General features: G+C 42.1%; 2 protein-coding genes across 7 annotated transcripts in view; one reads left to right on the top strand and one right to left on the bottom strand.

Annotated features, from left to right (window-relative positions):
- NMNAT1 (nicotinamide nucleotide adenylyltransferase 1) overlaps positions 1-8,520 on the bottom strand; it is a 25,849-nt gene extending 17,329 nt beyond the window's left edge. For 2 of the 3 annotated variants that reach the window (XR_008956740.1, XM_026519877.4), the window contains exons 1-2: positions 8,249-8,520; positions 7,429-7,552 (exon numbers count right to left, since the gene is read on the bottom strand). The gene's annotated coding sequence lies outside the window, so the exon portion shown is untranslated. Of the gene's footprint in view, positions 1-7,428; positions 7,553-8,035 lie in introns of all 3 variants that reach the window. The other variant, XM_057305168.1, reaches the window with a different exon arrangement.
- Positions 7,637-23,648, top strand: LZIC (leucine zipper and CTNNBIP1 domain containing). 4 transcript variants are annotated; one of them, XM_048221757.2, is made up of 9 exons: positions 8,416-8,496; positions 8,768-8,933; positions 9,039-9,199; positions 13,745-13,853; positions 14,896-15,031; positions 17,167-17,265; positions 19,769-19,864; positions 20,042-20,123; positions 20,617-23,648. In XM_048221757.2, the coding sequence occupies exons 4-9, from the start codon at positions 13,753-13,755 to the stop codon at positions 20,673-20,675; spliced, it is 573 nt and encodes a 190-aa protein (XP_048077714.1). In that variant the 5' UTR covers positions 8,416-8,496; positions 8,768-8,933; positions 9,039-9,199; positions 13,745-13,752; the 3' UTR covers positions 20,676-23,648. The 4 variants fall into 4 exon arrangements, with proteins under 4 accessions (XP_026375666.1, XP_048077714.1, XP_048077712.1 ...); XM_026519881.4 differs by lacking the exon at positions 8,768-8,933 and having other exon boundaries at positions 7,637-8,417; XM_048221755.2 differs by lacking the exon at positions 8,768-8,933.

Below are 23,648 nucleotides of genomic sequence, written 5' to 3'. Positions count from 1 at the left end.
TGTGTGAATTCCACTTAACTAGACTCAAAAAAAAAAAGAAGAAAAGAAAAGAAAAAAGAAAAGAAAAAGAAAAAGCTAAGCTATCAATCAGCAGTGGAAGTGCTGGCCTACATTTGGTGCAGTGGGCAGCAAGCCTTATAGCTCTTGCTAATAAGCAGATGCCACTGTTTAAATCCTTTGGCAAAAGTATTGTCGATACGGGTTCCAATCAAAAGACAAGTATTCCTCACAGTGCTTTTTCCTCCCAAATACAGGAAAAAACGACCCCTGAACTTTACTACTTGTCTGTGCTGCTGGCAACGAGCAGCTTGGTTTCTACAGGTAAGCAACACTTCCCAAGTAACCTACCCTAGGGTTGTCACCGTGCCAGCAGAAGCCCTGGTTCCTCCTAAAGCAAGAGCTCCAAGAAGCAAAGGAGTATAAAAGCAAAGTAAAGAGAAAGCACAGAGGGTTAGAACGGGAAGTAAAAAGCCATTCTTTTCACATGATTTCCAGTTCGTTTAATTAGATCCCTTCTTCATCCTGCAGTGCTTTTCTCGGGCCTGGGGCTGAGCTGGCTGGCCAGTGTGGCCTGCACACAACCAGACACTAAACCAATGGTCTGACTCGGGTACGTGAGCCCTCTGGTCTCCTGCCTCACACAGACGTCTTCGGCAGGTGAGCCAGTCCCAGCAGCATTGCCACCTGACCGCTGCAGGCAAGCAGCAGCTCATCTCCTACCCTGCTACTCCTGAGTGAAATGGTTAGCTGACATCAAGCTGTGACAACAGGAAGCACATCAAAACCAGTCATCTGAAAGAAAGTTGTCTTTAAGTATTGATTACCACCGACAATGGATAAAAAGGAACAGTTCAACCCAAATCACTGGAGTAACATCACAACCAAATTTACCCCAAATAAAGAAACTCTATTAAATACTTTCAAGATCACTGACTTTCTGGGGCAGTCGTTAAGCGTCTGCCTTCGGCTCAGGGCGTGATCCCAGAGTCCTGGGATGGAGCCCCGCATCGGGCTCCTCTGCTGGGAGCCTGCTTCTCCCTCTTACACTCCCCCTGCTGTGTTCTCTCTCTCGCTGGCTGTCTCTCCCTCTCGGTCAAATAAATAAATAAAATCTTTAAAAAAAAAAAGATTACTGACTTTCTGAATCTCCTTGTTTCATGAAAATATTACCATCAGCTGGATGGTTGCTACAGAAACAAGTACTGAAAAGGAAGAAGGAAAATATAAATCTTAGTAATGAACAAAGGTTTAGGTATAGTTTCAAAAGGATACAGTGATTAAGATGGTATATTTGAACAATTTGTTCTTTAAAAATGTAGTGGGAAATTTTAGAGTAAAAATAACTACAATCTTCTCCATACGGGTGACAATAATCTTCTGCATCGTGACAGGCAGTGTTGTCTAGAGAAAATAACTAATTGACCCACATGATGTTCATCTTCCTGCTTTTCCTGTGTGTATTCACAGATTCTGAGGTATTTTAAGTAGGAGCTAGTTAATCACAGATGCTCTCAATGTTTTCAGGAAGTGAAGACAACTCTATTTCTTGAGGAAAAGAACTATCTATTGGCAGGAGGATCAAATTCAATATAAACATCTCCCAACACATCTATGACGGGCACAGACCTTCACAAGTGGGAATGACTGTTCTCCACCTGCTTCTTTATTCAGGGGACACCTGCTGGAGGAGAAGTTACCTAACAAACACACTACCCATCTAGCATGCTGACATTTCTAAGTGCTTTCCACATCTCAGACATAGTGCGGACACTTATGAATTAGAAACCTGATTTGGCGGTGGGGGGCTGGGTGGCTCAATCGGTTGAGTGTCTGATTTAGGCTCAGGTCATGATCCTGGGGTCCTGGGATCAAGTCCCACACTGGGCTCCCTGCTTGGCGGGGAGCCTGCTTCTCCCTCTCCCTCTGCCCCTCCCCACCACTTTTGCTCTCTCTTGCTTGCTCTATCTCAAATAAATAAAATCTTTAAAAAAAAGAAAAGAAAGGAACCTGATGGAGATGCCTGGCTGGCTCAATAGAGCATGTAACTCCCAGTTTCTGGGTCATGAATTCAAGCCCCACACTAGGGTTAGAGAGTACTGTAAAAAATAAAATTAAGGAGCACCTGGGTGGCTCACTCTGTTAAGCGTTGAACTCTTGGTTTCAGCTCAGGTCATGATCTCAGGGTTGTAAGACTGAGCCCTGTATCGGGCTCCATGCTCAGCACAGAGTCTGCTTGGATTTCTCTCTCTGCCCTTCCCCGCTGTGTGCTCCCTTTCTCAAATAAATAAACAAATCTTTTAAAATAAATAAATTAATTAAATTTTTAAAAATTGTCCAAATTCACAGCACCTGGCTGGCTCAGTTGGTAGAACATGAGACTCTTGATCTCCAGGTTGTGAATTCAAGCTCCACACTGGCCATAGAGCTTACATTAAAAAAAATAATAATAAATTAAATAAATAAATAAATAACAAGCATACATACCCCAGAAAGAAATAAGATATGTATGCTAACTAGCTGGAATTTAAATAAAAACTTGGAGGGGCCCCTGGGGTGGCTTAGTCAGTTAAGCAACCAACTCTTGATTTCAGCTCAGGTCATGATCTTGGGGTCCTGGGATCAAGCCCCTTGTTGGGTCTGAGGGGAGTCTGCTTGTCCCTCTGCCCCTCCCCCTGCCCATGCTCTTTCTCCCAAATAAATAAATAAAATCTTAAAAAAAAAGAAAAAAAAGTTAACATGGAACTACTAGCATACTGTTTCCAGGGTCTTTCCACCCTCAGATGTGATGTTAGGGAACTTGGATTTTATCCTATAAGGAATGGGGATGTATTTGAGGGTCTCAACAGGAAGTGACGTACCAGTGAACTTTAGAAATCATTCTCATGTATTCATCATAGTTCAGCAAATATTTCTGAACAATCGCTTTGCTGTAGATGCCGGGAATAAAGCAGTAAACAAAACTGTCAAAATTCCTGATCCACATGGAGCTTACATGCCAGCACTGGGAGATGAACAATGATCAAAATACACACATACACTCGGCATACTAAATAATGGGGCTGTGAGGAAAACAAAGCAGGGCAAGAGGGTGAGGAGAGGTGCAATTCCAAGTAGGGTGCTCAGGAAAGGCCTCAACGAGTGAAATCTGAGCAAAGAATTAAAAGAGGCAAGGGAGTGACCCATGCAGATTTCTGAAGGAAGAATGTCCTAAGCAAAGGTAACATGCAGAATCCGTGAGGCAGAAGCATGCCAGTTGTACTCCAGGAAGAGAGAAACCAGAATGGCTGAGTCAGAGTTCACAGACGAAAGGTGTAGCAGATGTAGTCAAAGAGGTGAAAGGGAGCCCCTACGGGGTTTTGAGCAGAGGAGTGACATGATCTAACAGATTTTTAAAGGATCTTTCTGGCTGTTGAAGTTGAGAACAAAATGTAGAGAGAAAAAAGGGTGGAAGCAGGGAGACCAGACAGGAAGCTACTCCAGTCAGCCAGGTGAGAGTTGATGCTGCCTTGGCCCCGGGTGGCAGCAGCAGAAGTGGTGACAAGGCACCGGAGTCTGGAAATATTATAAACGCAGAGCCAGTGCGACTGCTGATGAATGGAATATGGGCTGTGAGAGAAAGAGGAGTCAAGAATGACTCCAAAAACATCTAGCTTAAGCAACTGAAAGAATACAGTTACCTTTCACTGAGAACAGAAAGATGGCCAGGTTTAGGGGAGAAGACCAGCAGTTCAGTTTATACAGAAGTTACATTTGCGATGTCCACTAGATATCCACATGCTCATGGTAAGTAGGCAAGTGGAGAACAGAGCCAAGTTCAGGGGAGAAGTGTAGACTAGAGATTTACCAGAGATTTGGGGTCATCTGCATATAGATGGTATTTAAATCATGAGACTGGATGACACTACCCATGAGTGAAGACAGAATGGATCACAAGTATGGGCGTCTCCTGGGGGGTGATTAAAAATGCAGAATCACAGGCCCTCCCCGAGGCCTGCCGATCCAAAATCTGCGTCTTAACAAGATGCCCAGGTGATCTGGATGATTCCTTAAGGTTCGCAAAGCACTGCTTGGGGGCACTCCGTCAGTTCAGATGCGAGACAGTGAAGGGCAGTAACAGAGGGATGACATCAAGCGTTCACAAGTGCATCGGCCGGCTGAATGGAGGAGAGACGCAAACGCAGGGAGGAGGAGGAGATTTCTGACTTAAGTGACTGGGGAGATGGCGTGCCACTAGTCGACGAAGAATGCTAGAGGAAGTGTGGAGGGAAGGCAGATAGAGGCCACTGTTTTATGGGTATTGAATTTGAGGACACTTTGGACATCCAAGTAGAGATCTCACAGGCAGACAAACTTAGAGAGACTAGAACCCAGAGAGATATTAAACACTCTCTTCGGGAGATATCATGACTAAGAGAAGGTTGTCTATTTTTTTTTTTGAAGAATTACACTATTGGTAGGTTGAAGAAGTCACAGAAGCTTCGAGAAAGTGAATAATTGAAGGAGGAAGGTCCTTAAGGAGACTACAGAGAAAGGATTTTAGATACAAAGTAAGAGAATAGCTTAAAAATAATGGGGAGAGGGGCACCTGGCTGGCTCAGTCAGTGGAACATACGACTCTTGACCTCAGGGTCATGAGTTCAAGCCCCAGGTTGGGTGTAGAGTTTATTTAAAAAAACAAAACAAAACAGGGGTGCCTGAGTGACTCAGTCAGTTAAACATCTGCTTTCAGCTCAGGTTATGATCCCAGGTTCTGGGATCCATCCCCGAGTTAGGCTCCCCGCTGAGCAGGGAGTCTGCTTCTCTGTCTCCCTCTGCCCCTCCCCTTGGCTCCTGCTTTCTCTCTCAAATAAATAAATAAAATCTTTAAAAAAACAAAAACAAAAACAAAACAAAAACATTAAAAAATAATAATAATGGGGAGAGATGAAAATATACGTCCACACAAAGAATTATATGGTTTGGCTTTATACATGAGAGCCAAAAACTGGAAACAACTCAATGTGAATCAAGAGATGAATGAATAGGGGCGCCTGGGTGGCTCAGTCGTTAAGCACCTTCGGCTCAGGGCGTGATCCCAGAGTGCTGGGATCGAGCCGGGCATCGGGCTCCTCTGCTGGGAGCCTGCTTCTTCCTCTCCCACTCCCCCTGCTTGTGTTCCCTCTCTCGCTGGCTGTCTCTCTCTCTCTGTCAAATAAATAAATAAAATCTTTAAAAAAAAAAAAAAGAGATGAATGAATAAGTGAATGAATGAGTAAGCAAAGTTGGTATAGCCATATAACAGAACACTATGGAGCCATAAAAAGGAACTACTGATATAAACAACATGGATGAATCTCATTATTTTGAACGAAAAGAGCCACATACAATAAGGCACACATGATATGATTCCAGTTATATGAAATTTTAGAATAGATTACTTAATCTATAATGATAGAAGGTAGATCAGCAGATGCCTGGGGTCGGGAAATTGACAGAAGAGGGGCAGAAAGCTATAGGGTTTCTACTTATGGTATCCTCATCTGATCTGTGTGCTCCTCACTGAGTGGCAATACCTTCATTCATTGTCTTTGGATGGACCTCTTCCTTATAAATGGATGTTCAATTATGCTTATTAAACTGAAATCATGATGACAATGACAACTAACATTCGTGGAGTTCTTCCTCTGTGCTCAGCAACAGGCTAAGCACTCATATAACCTGTACAACATTCCAGTGAAGTAGGTACTATCTCCTTTAAAAAAAAAAAACTTTTATTTATTTGAGAGAGAGAGAGAGAGAGAGAGAGAGAGAGCACGTGAGCAGAGACACGAGCGCATGTGCGGGGTGGTCAACCAGACTCCCTGCTGAGCCAGGAGCCTGATGCCCCTAGATTCCAGGATCCTGAGATCATGACCTGAGCCAAAGTCAGACGCTTAACCCACCAAGTCGCCCAGGCACCCCTCTCTTTTTATTTTTATTTTTTTAAAGATTTTATTTATTTATTCAACAGAGATAGAGACAGCCAGAGAGAGAGGGAACACAAGCAGGGGGAGTGGGAGAGGAAGAAGCAGGCTCATAGCGGAAGAGCCTGATGTGGGGCTCGATCCCATAACACCAGGATCATGCCCTGAGCTGAAGGCAGACGCTTAACCGCTGTGCCACCCAGGCGCCCCTCTCTTTTTATTTTTTAAGTGTATTATTATTTTTTTTTTTAGTAATCTCTACATCCAATGTGGGGCTCAAACTCACATCCCTGAGATCAAGAGTTGCAGGTCTTTCTCACTGAGCCAGCCAGGTGCTCCGACCATCCCTTTTTTAAACAAACATGAAAAAATTAAAGCTGAAAGAGATTGATTAGCTTGCTCAAGATCTCATAGTTTGTGTAACAACCTTGACACTAAAAATTCATGGTCTTAACCATGACACAAGCTTACAATGGCACAAGCTATCTACTGGTAGAGATTTAAAAGAGGTCTACAATTCAGAGAGCCTTTGGCTCATGTACTTGTTAGCCACTCAAACTTCCCCAGCCTCAGCATTTTCCCTACCTAGCTGAAGCAACCTGCACTCTCTGGGCTTCCATCCCAAGTGCAAGTCAAAATGTCCTAAAACCCTCCAGCTGCCAAGTAGTATTTATACGGTTTCCCAGTTATGACTCCCAGCTCTGAGGTTATTTTCCCCAATGCTCTCTCCAGTGACAATCTACCTAACACGTTATTCCCATTTTTCCAGTTTCTTCTCTTCCCTCCCCACGCTCCTCCAAAGCCTGGGTTCTGTTTTTGTTTGAGAACTGCAACCCAAACCAATTTCTCTTACTTATGCACGAGAATACTTTTGCATTATCCATTAAATCTAAACAAGAACCCAAGGAGCATCCGCAGCAGAGAAGTGCTGAATCGTATCAAGTCACTGAGAAAGAAGAGCAGGCAAACAGAATGCGTGGTTCCAGTGAGGCCTGTCCTCCACAGCTCCTACGATTGCACACACTAAAACCAACACGGATGCCTGAAAAGAGCATCATATTATCATCCTCAAAAGTAGGGGAAGTACGGGTGCCTGGGTGGCTCAGATGGTTAGGTGTCTGCCTTTGGCTCAGGTCATGGTCCCAGGGGCCTGGGAACAGCCCCGCGGTGGGTGGGGCTCCCTGCTCAGTGGGGAGCCTGCTTCTCCCTCTCCTGCTGCTCCCCCTGCTTGTGCTCTCTCTCTGTCAAATCAACAAATAAATAAAATCTTTAAAGAAAAAATTAGGGGAAGTACACAATGAGCAAGTGTGTATTTAGCAAATTCTTCCAATGGTGAAGCAAAGAAGTATATTCTTCAGTCATGTTTTGTTTGGCACTGACCCTGTTTGTCCCCGAGAGTGCCACATTACTCAAAGCGTTGACCCGTCCACACGTATTCACATATCGAAAATTAAAGATGATTACATTAACACAGCAGTCAACTTACTTTCCCAAAGGAAATTCTGTGAAGCCGAAGCGTTTCGCAAGGTAGGTTACTGGAACCACTCCAACGATGTCAACAGTTTCTCTAAGTTGGGCTATCACAGCAGTTTCACATCCACACTGTAACTCTGAAAAACAACGCATGGTAATAAGTACGAAACCCTACAGTGAGAACTGGCAGAAGTAATTCTCTCTGCGAGACTCCTTTGGTACCTTTAGCTGGAAGGCTGTGTGGGACGGCTGGAACAGACTGAGCCTCAAAGGCAACGTCTCTGAAACAATTTTACCATCAACCCCGATGTTGTCTCGGGGGCTACGGACTCAAGGAGCGGGGCCGGGAACCGCTGGGAAAATGCTTTCCGCCCAGGTCCTCAGTAACTTTAAAAATGCTGCCCCAACAGCTGTGAGCGTCCTCAAGGGGCCGCGAGCGTCAAACCGCTTCCCGGGAGGCGGACCCCGTCTTTATGGATTTGGAAAGACAGATTTCTGAGGAAAGAGAAGTCTCTTGGAATGGAAAACTTCCTCCTCTGCCCTCATCCCACCTCCGCCGAGCTCAAGAAACCTCTAGAAAGGGATTTTCTTTCTTTCTTTTTTTTTCCAGGGCGAATCACCTGTTCGGAAGGCTCTTGGTTCCACAGACAGCTGGAAAGAATGAAGGGGCAAGACTCCTTGCCCCAAACTGGAATATGACCTTGCCTCGGGGACCGTTATATCTGCCCCTCAAAGACTCCCCCATCTTGGACACCCCCATGCTTGCGACAGAGAGTCCTGCGCTGACTCGCCTAGAGACTGGTTTCTCAGGGGCGTCGGGCCGGGGGGCTTACCAAGGCCTGAGGGTCGACCGGCCCCAGTCCTCCGGGAGACGACCCGCAGCCCGGACGCCAGACAGGGGAACACCCGTGGCTGCCCCCTCATTGGCTCCTGGAGGCCGGAAGTACATGAGTCCGGCGGAAGTGCTCCTACTGTGAGCGTCCACCAGGCCGGGACCCTCAGGTAGGCGGGGCCCCTGGCTCCGAACTCTGGGACCAAGGCGGTGGCGGAGGCGGAGAGGGGACCCCGAGGGCCCCAGGAGGTTGTCCGGATTCTGGTCTGGGAGGGCCGGAAGAGTTTCGGGGGCGGGGATTCATGGCGACCTCTGGTGGCGGCCGGGGCCTAGTCAACCCGGGCCGCCGCAGGACCCAAGTCCGGGAGCTCCAAGTTCCCCCGTGGAAACGGGGGTTTGGGGCGGTGGCGGGAGCTGCTCCGTGTCGGGTCCCCATGGTTGAGGTCCATAGCTGTTCACGTCCAGCCGGAAGAACGTGTGTTGTGCGCCCTTATCTTATCCGTGCTTCTGGCTTTGACAGCCGCTCTCCGGACACGGAATACAGGGTTTTCCCCGGGAACACCCGCAGCCGCGCTAGGGGACACCTCAGCAAGGCTGCCCGAGGAGCCCTCAAGAGAGAAAACGGCTTCTGTCCCTCCTTGCCCCTCTCCGCTCTCCCCCCGGGTGTCTTCCTAAAAAGAGAAGGGGTGTGTATCGGATGTAGGCTGCTCAGGTGGGAGGCATCTGGACTGCTTTGGGCTAGTTTCTGTAAAGTAAGTGAAACTACTTGTAACTGCTTTCCTATTTCCCAGCCAACCCCACCTCCGAGTGGTTTGAACTTTGAGCCTCTTGTAGTCCTGATGAACAATTTCGCTTTCCTCAAGTTTATGACACTTGGAACTTAAGCAGTTGGAGGTTTCTGCACTTTGGGACCGGTCAACAGTGTGCAGAGTTCAAAGCACTAAGAGACAAGGTGAGCATGAATGAGTACATCTTCCGCTCCAGATTACGGTGTTTGAGTGCCATTTCGGCAGTTTCTGTGAAAGCTGCACCGCCTTTGTTGGATACTAGGTGGTGCCAACGAGTTAATCTTTCCGGCTTAAATTTCAAATAACGGGCAGCACCAGGGTAAGGCTTTCAAAGTGCCCCATCTGCCCTGAAATTTATTTAAAATGGTTTTACCTCCTTAAAATATCTGGTGCCTTTATACGCTGTATCCAGTTATCGAATATTTATTCTCTATTAAGTGCTGAGGATGCTAGAAGAGGAATCAGATTCATTTTCTCCTCTCCCAGAGTTTATAGTCTGGAGAGAAAGACCAGTAAACAATGTGCTATAATGAAATCACATATAATTTAAGGCAGAAATAAGTGCTAAATAGAGAATAAAATGTGAAATGCTGTGGAAGAAACAATCAGTTCTCGTTATTCATTTACCATTTATTTATCCAGTACTTTCTGTCTGCCCAAGGTTTTGCTAGATGCTGATGTACAATGAAGAAGTAGGGGCGCCTGGGTGGCTCAGTCAGTGAAGTGTCTGCCTTCGGCTCAGGTCATGATCCTGGGGTCCTGGGATCAAGCCCTATTGGGCTCCTTGCTCAGCGGGGAGCCTGCTTCTCCCTCTTCCTCTCCCCGCCCCCCAGCTCGCTCTCTCTCGCTCTTCCTTTATCTCAAGTGATTAAATAAAATCTATTAAAAAATGAAAAGTAAAATCCCTACTCACAAATAACTCACAATTTAGCGATTGGGAGGGAACAAAGAAAGACACGGAGAAGATGAACCTTGAGCTAGACCTTGAAGAATGGATTAGGGCTTGATAGGTAGGGGAGAAAAAAAGCTGGCTCAAACGAGAAGGATGAAAGTGCGTGGCACGTTTTGAAACAGCAAATAGTGCTCGCTTCGGCAGCACATACACTAAAATTGAAACAGCAAGTACTTCAGCATGGTTAGACGGTAGGAAATTGAGCCTGAAAAGACACTGTCAGTTTTAGGTTTGGCTTTACTTTTACTGGAAAATTCAACAGATATAAAGTTTAGTTGTATGTTTCCCAGGAGAATTATACATGAAGTGTAGCTGTAATAAATTATGTGTAATAAATTACACTTCTGGCTAACCTATTATACGTGAAATTACACTTCTGGCTATAATGTAGCTCATTTATATTTACATATCATTAATCATTGTAGAAAAGTTAAGCCAGTTTTAAAAGATACAGTAGTAAGAATAGATTTTCACTGATTACATTCTATTTTGAGTGTAATGTAAGGAATCCTCTTCATTGAAGTTCACATATCAGATCATCTGGTAATGATTATGTGTAGGAAAATTTTAAATGCTTTAATAAGTTACCCTAGGATTTAGGGTTTTTTTTGGTTTGGTTTGGTTTGGTTTTTGAAATTTTTATTTAAGTAATCTCTACACCCAGTGTGGGGCTCGAACTCATGATCCCAAGATCAAGAGCTGTGCGCCCCACTGACTGAGCCAGCAGGTGCCCCAGGATTTAGGTTTTAATGAATGGTTATATCTAATATTAAGCAAAATGTGTTTCCTGAAAGGAACGTAAGTTTGATTTTTATAAATGGAAAAACTTAAACGCTCAATATCAACACACCAAAATCAGTAACTTTTCTCTACACTAGCAATAATCAGAAATTTTTTTTTTTTAAAGATTTTATTTATTTATTTAACAGAGATAGAGACAGCCAGCGAGAGAGGGAACACAGCAGGGGGAGTGGGAGAGGAAGAAGCAGGCTCATAGCGGAGGAGCCTGATGTGGGGCTCGATCCCAGACCACTGGGATCACGCCCTGAGCCAAAGGCAGACGCTTAACCGCTGTGCCACCCAGGCGCCCCAGAAATTTTTGTTTTTAAGTAAACTCTGTGCCCAATGTGGGGCTGGAGCTCACAACCCCAAGATCAAGAGTCTCATGTTCCACCTGCTGAGATAGCCAGGTGCCACACAATAATTAGAAATTGTAATAACAAAAAGTCTATTCCCAGTATTAACAAAAAAATACAAAATGTCTTAGAATAGCCAATGTTCAAAGCCTTTGTGAATAAAACAATACTTTTTAAATTAAAGATCATGAAAGAAAACCAAGATAAATGGAGTGATATATTGCTTAATAGGAAGATTCAAATTTCAAGGATACAGATCTCGTATTAGTCTTTAATTTTGATGTAATCCCTGTCAAAATTTCAACTGCATTTTTAAGGGATCTTGACAAGCTGATTCTTTAGTTCATCCAGAAGAGAAAATGCATAGGAATAGCCAAGAGTTACTGGGGGGGGGGGGGATTCTGCAATGATAAAGGCAACTCCTTATCAGTTATCAATGTACACCAGCTCTACTGCTAACAGTTACAATAGCAAGTTAATGTCTTAGGACCAGAACATTATCAGTGAAACAGACTTGAGTCTGTTTCTATTGAATCTATATTTTTAAAGTGGCATGGGGCACTCATGTTGGCTCAGTTGGTTAAGAGTCCCACTCTTAGGGGCGCCTGGGTGGCTCAATCGTTAAGTGTGTACGTTCGGCTCAGGTCATGATCCCAGCATTCTGGGATCAAGCCCCACATTCCTGCATCCGGCTCCCTGCTCAGCAGGAAGCCTGCTTCTCCCTCTCCCACTCCCCCTGCTTGTGTTCCCTCTCTTGCTGCCTCTCTCTCTGTCAAATAAATAAATAAAATCTTAAAAAAAAAAAAAAAAAAAAGATTGGGACTCTTTTTTTTTTTTAAGATTTTATTTATTTATGTATTTGACAGAGAAAGAGAGACAGCCAGCGAGAGAGGGAACACAGGCAGGGGGAGTGGGAGAGGAAGAAGCAGCCTCCCAGCAGAGGAGCCTGATGTGGGGCTCGATCCCAGGACTCCAGGATCACGCCCTGAACTTGAAGGCAGACACTCAACCGTCTGAGCCACCCAGGCGCCCCAAGAGTCCCACTCTTAATCTCAGCTCAGGTCTCGATTTCATGGTCGTGAGTTCAGGCCCTGTGTTGGGCTCCATGCTGGAGGTGGGGCCTACTTAAACAAACAGCCAATAAAAGTGGCATAAATACTGACCAGTAAACAGTGTTGGGGCAACTGGCTCCCCTTTCAAAGAAAATAATGGTTAGACTCCTATTTCACAGCATTAACAAAAAAAGTTGCAAGTGGCTTAAAGAGCTGAACATAAGAGAAAAATTTCTGTAAATCTTAGAATACAAAATAGTATATATATTTAAATCTTGAGATGGTTAGGGCCTGTCTTCATGGGAAATAAAACTAGGAAGCCTTAAAGGAGAAGACAGATAGATCTGGCCATTAAAAATAATAATTTATTATGGGGGGGCGCCTGGGTGGCACAGCGGTTAAGCGTCTGCCTTCAGCTCAGGGCATGATCCCAGCGTTATGGGATCGAGCCCCACATCAGGCTCCTCTGCTATGAGCCTGCTTCTTCCTCTCCCACTCCCCCTGCTTGTGTTCCCTCTCTCGCTGGCTGTCTCTATCTCTGTTGAATAAATAAATAAAAAATCTTAAAAAAAAAAATTTATTATGGGGCACCTATTTGGCTTTGTCGGTTAAGCATCTGCCTTTGACTCAGGTCATGATCCCAGGGTCCTGGGATCGAGCCCTGCGTCAGGCTCCCTGCTCAGCAGAGAACCTGCTTCTCCTTCTTCTTCTGCCTCTGCCTCCCCCGCTGCTTGTGCTTTCTCGTTCTCTCTCTCAAATTAATAAATAAAATATTTTTTAAAAATAAAAAAATAATTTATCATGACAAAAAACATTAAAATTTAAAGTCAAGAGACGAGATAATATTTGCAACATAACTACAAAGGCTTCATACTCCTATAAATCATAAGAGAAAGATAACCCAGTAGAAACATGGGCACATTTCCAAAGAAGAAATTCACATCAAAAGTTGTTAATGCCATACATCATTAGGTAAATGCACGTAAGACCAACAAGATAAGGCTAGTAGTCTTCGGAATCCTGGAGAGTACCTAATAAGAATGAAAAGATGTTATAAATCTTTTTGTAAAGCAAAGTCACACCTGATCTATTTCTTTATAAAATTGTGTTTTCAGTTATCAAATTTGTTTAAAGTAAAATGGAGCAATAGTGAAGATTTTTTTTTAAGATTTTATTTATTTATTAGAGAGAGAGAACACAAGCAGGGGGAGCAGCAAGCAGAGGGAGAGGGAGAAGCAGCCTCCCCACTGAGCAAGGAGCCCGATGCACGGCTCAATCCCAGGACCCTGGGATCATGACCTGAGCCGAAGGCAGACGCCTAACCCATTGAGCCACCCAGGCACCCCAGTAGTGAAGATTTCTAATTAACTTGTCAAGTCAGTTAGGAAGACTTGCCAGGGATTTTTGTGGGGTGTTACCAATATATGTAAAATGAAATTCTCTTTGCACAGCTGTCTTTCCCACACCTGTAGTTCAGAAAGAGTATAGCCCATTTTAAATTGTACTGGTATGTTGAATCATTTCAAATAACTAAATATATACTATATGTGGGCTTATTGTTCTACTTAGAGATCAAAATGGCTTCCAGAGGAAAGACCGAGACAAGCAAATTAAAGCAGAATTTAGAAGAACAGTTGGATAGACTAATGCAGCAATTACAAGATCTGGAGGAATGCAGGTAATAGTATAACTGAATGTTGCTCTGCTGTCAAGTGGCTTTTTTCTACAGCTCGGTTCCAGGCGGTGGGTGCAGGCCCATGTGTGATTTTGGTTTCCCCTGTAGTGTTCTTCACAGCGCTTTGTCTGTTGGAGAAATAAACTCAGTGCGAGCTTTGGAGTCATAAAGGTAACCCCCTCAAGTTTCCATTTCCTTGAGTGTGAAGTAGAAATAGTAACACCTACCTTGTCTTCAGTATTTAAAATAGCCCTGCCTGGTATGGACTTGAACTTCTAGTGTATTTTCAGCTTTAACTGTTCGAAGGACCAAAACTGTTCATGCCTTTTTTAACAGCTTTGAAAGGTTGTTGTAGGTATTTCAAGTGAAGAGGCCAAAACAATGCTTGGCCCGGAGTAGGTGCTTAATAAATGGCAGCTGTCATTATTTGTAGTAAATGTTAAATAAATGGCTTGTTCAATTAGTGAATAAAAATAGCCTTTTGGCTAACTGAACATAAAAAAAATATATCCTCTTGCTCAGATGACAGGTACTACAATGCTGTTGTATTTCACGATGCGCAAAATTTTACCTACTGTTAATGATAGTGATAGAAGTAATGGCTGTTTTGTCAGGTACCTGTTGTTTGTCAGGGACTTTCTGTAGTTCGTGTAATGCCCCTAGTAACCCTATAAGGTAGGTACTGTCATTATCTGTGGCTTATAGATCAAGAAACTGAGGCTTGACTGTGTTAAGTATTTTGCCCAAGGTTATGCATTGATTCATAGACTGCTTAAAAGGAAGTTATTATGTGGTTTGTTAAGTGTGCCTCATTTTGGTAAAAGAAAAATGTTTAATTATCAAAGTAACCACATTGCAGGAAAACGCCCATATTACTAACATCTGAACACATCTATTATTAGCATTTTGTCATTTCCTTTCAGCCTTGTCCCCCAAGATATTTTTTGTAAATATATATATCTGAAGTCATAGGGTACAAATATTAAGATTGCTTTGTTCACTTGGAACTCTTGTGTTTTTCTGTATTATGTTCACTGTACTTCAGAGAGGAACTTGATACAGATGAATACGAAGAAACCAAAAAGGAAACTCTGGAGCAACTAAGTGAATTTAATGATTCACTGAAGAAAATTATGTCTGGAAATATGACTTTGGTAGATGAGCTAAGTGGAATGCAACTGGTAAGCGTGATTTACTTACACCGGTGACACAGGTGGTTTTTCTCTCTTTTTGTATAAGTGTATTTGAGATAGAAAAGAAACGCTGTTTGGGGGTTTGACTTCTAGGTGAGTGTCTACTTATGGATAAGGCAGTATAAGCTTCCAGGTCTTCATTTAGTTATGTATTTGGCTCCAGTGACATGCACAGAAATAGCAAATGGAAACTAAATTTTTTTAAATTTAAATTTTAGGTAGTTAACATACAGTGCAATGTTGGTTTCTGGAGTAGAATTCAGTGATTCATCACTTACATACAATACCCAGTGCTTATCACAAGTGCTCTCCTTAGTACCCATCACCCATCTAGCCCCTCCCCCACCTACCTCCCTCTATCAACCCTCAGTTTGTTCTTTATCGTTAAGAATCTCTTATGGCTCGGGTCGCCTGGGTGGCGCACTTGTTAAGTGTCTGCCTTTGGCTTAGGGCGTGATCCCAGCGTTCTGGGATTGAGCCCCACATCAGGCTCCTCCGCTGGGAGCCTGCTTCTTCCTCTCCCACTCCCCCTGCCTGTGTTCCCTCTCTCACTGGCTGTCTCTCTCTCTGTCAAATAAATAAAATCTTTAAAAAAAAAAAAAAAAAAGAATCTCTTATGGCTCATTTCCCTTTCTCCTTTTTTCTTTCCCCCTTCCCATATGTTCCTCTGTTTTCTTTCTTAAATTCCACGTATGAGTGAGATCATATGGTATTTGTCTTTCTCTGACTGACTTATTTCACTTAGCATAATACACTCTAGCTCCATCCACGTTGTTGCAAATGGCAAGATTTCATTTTTTTGATGGCTGAGTAATATTCCATCGTATATATAGCCTTTATATCCACACACATTTATCCACACATATATATACATATATATCATACGTGTATACATATCCTGTATATCCACATCCTTTTTTTCCATTCATTGGTCAATGGACGTCTGGGCTCTCTCCATAGTTTGGCTATTATTGCTAATGCTGCTGTAAACATCGGGGTACCGTGTCCCTTCAAATCTGTATTTTTTTAAAAGATTTTATTTATTTGACAGAGATACAGCAAGAGAGATAACACAAGCAGGCAGAGTGGGAGAGGGAGAAACAGGCTTCCCGCTGAACAGGGAGCCTGATGCGGCGCTCGATCCCAGGACCCTGGGATCATGACCTGAGCCGAAGGCAGACGCTTAACAACTGAGCCACCCAGGCGCCCCTCGAATCTGTATTTTTTTATCCTTTGGGCAAATACTTAGTAGTGCAATTGCTGGATCGTAGGGTAGTTCTATTTTTAACATTTTGAGGAACCTCCATACGGTTCTCCAGAGTGGCTGCACCAGTTCGCATTCCCACCAACAGTGTAAGAGGGTTCCCTTTTCTCCACATCCTCGCCAACATTTATTGTTTCTTGTGTTGTTAATTTTAGCCATTCTCACAGGTGTGAGATGATATCTCATCATGGTTTTGATTTGTGTTTCCCTGGTGATGAGTGATGTTGAGCATGTTTTCATGTGTCTGTCAGCCATCTGGATGTCTTCTTTGGAATAGTGTCTATTCATGTCTTCTGCCTATTTCTTAACTGGGTTACTTATTTTTTGGGTATTGAATTTGTCAAGTTCTTTGTAGATTTTGGATACTAATCCTAATCAGATATGTCATTTGCAAATATCTTCTCCCATTCCACAGGCTGCCTTCTAGTTTTATTGAATGTTTCCTTTGCTGTGCATCTTTTTTTTTTTTAACTTTTTTTTTTTTAAAGATTTTATTTATTTATTCGACAGAGATAGAGACAGCCAGCGAGAGAGGGAACACAAGCAGGGGGAGTGGGAGAGGAAGAAGCAGGCTCATAGCGGAGGAGCCTGATGTGGGGCTCGATCCCAGAACACCGAGATCACGCCCTGAGCCGAAGGCAGACACTTAACCACTGTGCCACCCAGGCGCCCCCTTTGCTGGGCATCTTTTTATCTTGATGAAGTCCCAATAGTTCATTTTTGCTTTTGTGGAAACTAAATTATGTAACAGTGTTTGATGAACAAGGAAGACCTATTTGTAATTGAAGACTCGTCAGTCAATTATTGTAATATTTGATTCATTGGAATATTTTGCTGTTTTTATCTTCTTGTATTCTAGGCTATCCAAGCAGCTATCAGCCAGGCCTTTAAAACCCCGGAGGTCATCAGGTTATTTGCAAAGAAACAACCAGGTCAGCTTCGGACAAGGTTAGCAGAGGTAAAGTTTCTTTAAATTGATATAATTGCTGTGTGTTTTTGTTTTCTTGGCTCCAGAATTTCATTATGTTATTCTGAAATTTAAAAATTGGTCAGTTGAGAACATATAACACCACCAAGAGTGAATCCTAATGTACAGACTATGGAATTGGGGGATTATGATGTGTCAGGGTAGGTTCATCTCTTGTAACAAATGAACTACTCTGGTGGGGCATGTTTATGATGGGGAGGCTGTGCATGAGTGGAGGTGAGGGATATATGGGAACTCTTTGCACCTTTCACACAATTTCTGTGAACCTAAAACTGTTCTGACAAATAGTCTGTTAGAAAAAAATGGATCAGTTGATTTTTTAAAAAATATTTTATTTATTTATTTGAGGGGCGCCTGGGTGGCTCAGTCGTTAAGCATCTACCTTCGGCTCAGGTCATGATCCCAGGGTCCTGGGATTGAGCCCCGCATCGGGCTCTCCTCAGCGGGAAGCCTGCTTTTCCTTCTCCCACTCCCCTGCTTGTGTTCCCTCTCTCGCTGTCTCTCTCTCTGTCAAATAAACAAAATCTTTTATATTTTATTATTTATTTATTATTATATTTTATTTATTTATTTGAGAGAGAGAGAGAGCCTGCAGAAGCGGGGGGAGGGAGAGGAAGAAGCAGACTCCCCGCTGAGTGGGGAGCCTGATGTGGGGCTCGATCCCAGGACCCTGGGACCATGACCTGAGCTGAAGGCAGACGCTTAACTGACTGAGCCACCCAGGTGCCTCTGATTTTTTTTGAGGTTTATTTATTTATTTTAGAGAGAGAGAGAATTTGGGGAAGGGGGGAGGGAGAGAGAAACTTTAGCAGACTCCTCACTGAGTTTGGAGCCCAACGCGCGGCTTGATCTCACAACCGTGAGATCATGACCTGAGCTGAAACCAAGAGTCAGACCCTTAATTGACTGCGCCACACGCTTGATTGATCAGTTGTTTTTGGAGCCACAACTCACAGTTTTCTGACAAAAGTAGTCTTTTGAGCAATTATTGGAGTATGAAGGTTTAAACAGTGTATGACAGTTTAAACTGCTACTAACTGCTTCTACTTGGACCCCACCTATAAGGTTTTACCATATACTTCTGGAGCCCTGAGTTGAAATTCCATCTAGAATCCATTAGTGGCATTGCTCTCTGTACATGTGGCCTTTGTCATCTAAGAATTTCAAACATCTCTATAAACCTGGTACTGGAGAAAGTCTGTTTATAGACTGGAATATAATTAAGACTTTAACAAGTTATTTGCAACCACTGGTAATCCAGTAGAATAGTGGTTAAGAGCATGAACATGGGTCAGATTGGCAGGATTTGTATCCCTGCTCCACTATGATGATAGGTGACCTTGGGAAAGTTATTTTTAATCGTTTTTAACACTATTAAGAATCTTTTTAACAAATATTATTGAAGTTGGATGAGTTATCTTATTCAACTTATTTGTGCCTTAGTTCCCCATCTATAAAAAGGTGATACTGGTAGTCCCTACTTCTTAAGGTTGTTGTGAAGAGTAAATGAAGTAATATGTATGAAACACATACTATGTGTAATATGTAATACCTGTAAAGTATGTGGAATAGTACCCAGGCATGGTACATGCTATCAGTGTTTCTGATGATAGAGGTGATATTTAACCAGCATTCCTAGAGACATGATACCAGTTATCTCATTCAAGCCTATAGACCACACTTCAGTTTAAGGGAATGAGTTCTTAGAGGACAGCTGCTCTCTAAAGGAAGCTGTTGACCTACCAGTTCCTCAGTAGAGTTTTTAATCAAGACAGTGGTTATGATTATCATTAAGATTTATTAGAATTGGGGCACGCCTAGCTGGCTTAGTCAGTGCCACATGTGACTCTAGTTCTTGGGGTTGTGAGTTCAAGCCTCATACTGAGTGTAGAGATTACTTAAAATCTTAAAAAAAATTAAAAAATTTATTAGAGCTGTGTAATTGCATTGCTGACATGTTTGCCTTGAATTTCTGTAGTTCTCTATATTAGTCAGCTAGAGGATCTTTTTTAAGAAGTAGTAGATTTGGGGGCACCTGGGTGGCTCAGTTCGTTAAGCATCGGACTCTTGGTTTCGGCTCAGGTCACAATCTCATGGTTCCTGCTGTGATCAAGTCCTACCTTGGGCTTGGAGCTCAGCAGGGAGTCTGCTTGAAGATTCTTCTCCCTCTTTACCTCCCCACCTAAAATTAATAAGTCTTTAAAAAAAAAGAAGAAGAAGAAGAAGGAAGAAGAAGAAGAAGAAGGAAGGAGGAAGGACGAAGGAGAAGAAGTAGTAGTAGTTCTGGGGGCTCCTGGCTGACGTGGTCAGAAGAGCTTGCAACTCTTGATCTCGAGGTTGTGAGTTTGAGCCCCACATTGGGTGTAAAGATTACTTAAAAAAAAGAAAAGTAGTAGTAGATCTGAAAAGCTTTATTTTATGGGCAGAATGTTTTTAACTTAAGTACCATATACTTTGCATTCATCCATTTCAGATGGATAGAGATCTCATGGTAGGAAAGCTGGACAGAGGCCTGTACACTCAACAGAAAGTGGAGATACTAACAGCTCTCAGGAAACTTGGAGAGAAGGTACCTCTATTTAATTTAATAAATTAGGGATAAATAAAAGGTATAAAGTATTTGTACAGAACTTCTTGATCTGTGATCCAGTTTGTGGTCCTGAGACATTCTTAACAGTGTTCCTTTCTCAGAACCACTTGTTAACATTTGAATCCACTCCCTTGGGCTTTGTTTTGTTTTATTTAGCTGACTGCGGATGATGAGGCCTTCTTGTCAGCAAACGCAGGTGCTATACTCAGCCAGTTTGAGAAAGTCTCTACAGACCTTGGTGAGTACCCTCGTATTTCTGAAAGCTGAGCATGCATTATTGCTCCAGATTACTGGATACCGTGGATGAGATAACAGGATGGCCTTTTCTTGAATTTAAAGGTAAAACCAGAAGTGGTTTCTTTATAAATCCCTTTTATTGGGTTTATTTCCTAATCCTTTTTACTTAAAAATAATTAACATAACCTAATATTTTAAAAATACTTATCAACTAAATGTAAACATGAAAGTAAACTAAAATTTTATATATTCTATTTCGCAATTAAGGCTAGAGTAAGGATTTGTAAGCAATAGATCACCCTGTGTATGTCAGATGTTTGTGCAGGGGAAAGGAAATTGGGAATTGGCACTGGGAAGGTTTGGGGTAATGCTCTGATAATAGAAGTTAATTTTATCTTCTATATAAGTATCTATGGGGTAGATATTCCCCTGTTACCAGGAACTGTAAATACATTTGAAATAACCTTTTGTTTATTGTATGTCTTCCTCCTTAGGCTCTGGAGACAAAGTTCTTGCCCTGGCAAGTTTTGAGGTTGAAAAAACAAAAAAATGACATGGTGTGGAGGCTTGGGACATTGATCACAATCTTGCTATAAATGGCGTTTGTCTTCTAGGATTTTGAATCATTGCAAAGAAATCAAGAGATTCTTGAAATGCATTGATAACCTAAGAAAAGGTGACAGAAAAACACTTGTGGCTTCTGGTTGTACCCTTCATCATTGTGCTTTGTGTAGGGCTGCCTGCCTGAGTCATCCTAGACTTGTTGGCATGAGGGACCCGTTGGACCTTATTCATTATGTCTTGTGTGTTTGAGAGACCAGAAAACAGTTTCTCTGCCTGTTTTTGTTAAGCCTCCTTGTTTTTAAGTTCTGATAGTAAATGAAAAGATGTGAACTAATGATTCTTTTCTGCTCATAATTTATCCCCACTTCTTAGAGTGAATAGTGTACCAACATCAGTAGACCTCGTGTGTTCATAGGATTTTATTCTAAGTGATCTTAGAAATCATTTTCATTGTAAAACAAGGAAACCGAGGCTCAGAAAGAGCAAGTTGACTTGCTTAAAGTCACATCCAAGACAGAGCTGGTGATAAGAAGTGGATGTCCTGACTCTCAGCTTAGTCCATTGAGTTTTATTTCTGTATTTTGTGCTGTTTTTAAAAACTAATTAACACATACTTGGGCAAGTCCGTGTTTATGAAAAATTTGGTGTCCCAACAGAAAGTTGTCGCTAAGGGACCGTTCCCCAGCCTGTAAGGCCTCCATATGAATGGGGCCCATTGTATCTCTGAGTTTTGAGCTTGAAACAATGGGAGCCCTGTTGAGAGTCTCCTGGAGTAACTTAACCTCCTGCCGTTGTTTCAGCAGGGAAGCAATTGAAAGTGGCAGCTAGAGGCCCTCCCCGTGTATGACCTCTTTGCTGAAACCCAGAGGGTGATGACTGTAAACTATTATTTACTCTTCAGTTTTTGGAGAAACACAAAATAAGTTACGAGGAAAAGCATACTCTTGAGTGTTTATGTTTCTCTGCATGCTCAAATATATAGATTTCCCCATGCATGTGTATGTTAGCTTATATTCTAGGCTCTGGCCACTTTATATTTTTTCATGTATTTCTCAGTTTTCTTTTTCTTTGCACTTTATACAAATTAAAAACATTTTTAAAGTTTCTTGTATACTGTAAACTCTACTAGGTGCTCTGCCAACTGGGTAAATTAGGGACCTCAGCTTCATTAATGCCTTATTTGGAACTTTTAATGGGTAACTTTTTATATATGGGTTTACGACGGCCAAAACTCATTGAAATTGTGACAAACCAAGAAGAAAATGACCTGTAATTCATCTAGGACTTTATGGTCAATCATTATTTCATTATTCTGCATTTTTGTTTGTTTGTTTTTTTAAGTAATCTCTATGCCCAGTGTGGAGCTTGAACTCATGATCCTGAGATCAAGTGCTCTGCTGACTGAGCCCTCCAGGCACCCCTATTCTACATTTTTTTTAATCAAGGTGAAACTCACATAACATAAAATTCACCATTTTAAAGTGTACAATTCAGGGTGTTTAGTATATTCGCAAAGTTGTGCAACTGTCACCATCTCGTTCCAAAACATTTTCACCACCGCAAAGGAGACCCCATGCCCATTAAGCAGTCACTCTCCATGCCCTCCTCTTTATCCTAGCCCTCCAGCAACCACTAATGTGCTTTCTGTCTCTGTCTCTGGGTTTACCTATTCTGGATATTTCATATCAGTGGCATCATACAGTATGTGACCTTTTGTGTCTGGCTTCTTTCACTCAGCCTCATATTTTCAAGGTTCATGTAAGTTGTAGCACATACCAGTACTTCATACCAAAACTCTTAGTGGCTGAAAATACTTCCTTGCATGGATACCACATCGAGCTTATCCATTTATCTCTTGAACATTTGGTTTTTTCCACTTTTTGGCTATTGCAAATAGGACTGCTATGAACATTTGTGTCAGTTTGTTTAAATACCTGTTTTCAGCCCTTTGGGTTATATACCTAGGAATGGAATTGCTGTCTGTATGTGTATTTGGGGGAATTTATTGTGTTGTTTTTTAAGCCATAACAAGATTCCCCCTTCCCTTCCAGTAGTAGGATAAGGAAAATTAGGAATATTTGGTATTTGAGAAGGGCCTAGATGAATCCGGAGTCCTTAATTTTGGTTTCTCTTACACTTGCTATAAAACTAACATCAGTGAAATATTTTGTCATTAATCACATTAGTGTATTCATTTTGTAAGTAATGACTAGTACTCAAGTTAAAATTAATCATCCTTTAAAAGTTGCAAAGTTAAAAAAAAAGTTGCAAAGTTTGCAGTGTCTAGCAAGACACTGTCATTTATGGCCATGTGACCTTTGGTAGGTTACTTAATCATTTTGAGCCTCATTTTCCTCTTCTGTTCAACGGGGATAAGTGGGTAGGACCTACCTACCACATAGGATTACTGTGGGTTCCCCTCTCTTCCTTAATGCAGGAAGAAGTTTTGCATTGGAGCTAATCTACCATTTAACAGTTCTTTCAAGGTCCATATGATATGTTTTGTTCCACAGATTTGATATAATTCAGAGAAATAAATTGAAAAGTGAATAATTTGAAAGTTCTGTACAATTATAGTTATTAAATGATTTGCAAACTGTTTCCTGTTCATATTTTACTATATTTAATCTTCTGGCTTTTTAAAGTTCTTGGGAGGTTTCAGACTGCAATAACTAATACCAAGGCAGCTAACTTTTTGATATCCTTAGGTCAAGCTAATATTTTAATGAGAAAAATTCCTGCATTTTTCAAAGAACTGGGGTTGAAGCAGAAGTCAGTTCCAATAAGCAAATGTACAACTGGGCTGTTTAATAAAAGTTAATAATTTAAAACAATTTCTAGGGGCATCTGGTTGGCTTAGTCTATAGAGTGTGCGACTCTTGATCTCGGGTTTGTAAGTTCAAGTCCCAAAAGTATATACATTACTTAAAAATAAAGTCTTTAAAAATTTTTTTAAATAAAA

This window comes from Ursus arctos, unplaced genomic scaffold (genome assembly GCF_023065955.2).
Source record: "Ursus arctos isolate Adak ecotype North America unplaced genomic scaffold, UrsArc2.0 scaffold_32, whole genome shotgun sequence".
Classification (NCBI taxonomy): domain Eukaryota; kingdom Metazoa; phylum Chordata; class Mammalia; order Carnivora; family Ursidae; genus Ursus; species Ursus arctos.
The sequence above is the reverse complement of the archived record's forward strand: the minus strand, read 5'-3'. Positions and strand labels throughout refer to the sequence as shown.

Excerpts from the sequence above, each read along its gene's own strand:
- LZIC (XM_026519881.4), top strand. The coding sequence starts at position 13,753 with ATGGCTTCCAGAGGAAAGACCGAGACAAGCAAATTAAAGCAGAATTTA. Across the intron at positions 15,032-17,166 it reads AGCTAAGTGGAATGCAACTG|GCTATCCAAGCAGCTATCAG; the intron begins GTAAGCGTGATT and ends CTTGTATTCTAG. Across the intron at positions 19,865-20,041 it reads TCAGGAAACTTGGAGAGAAG|CTGACTGCGGATGATGAGGC; the intron begins GTACCTCTATTT and ends TGTTTTATTTAG.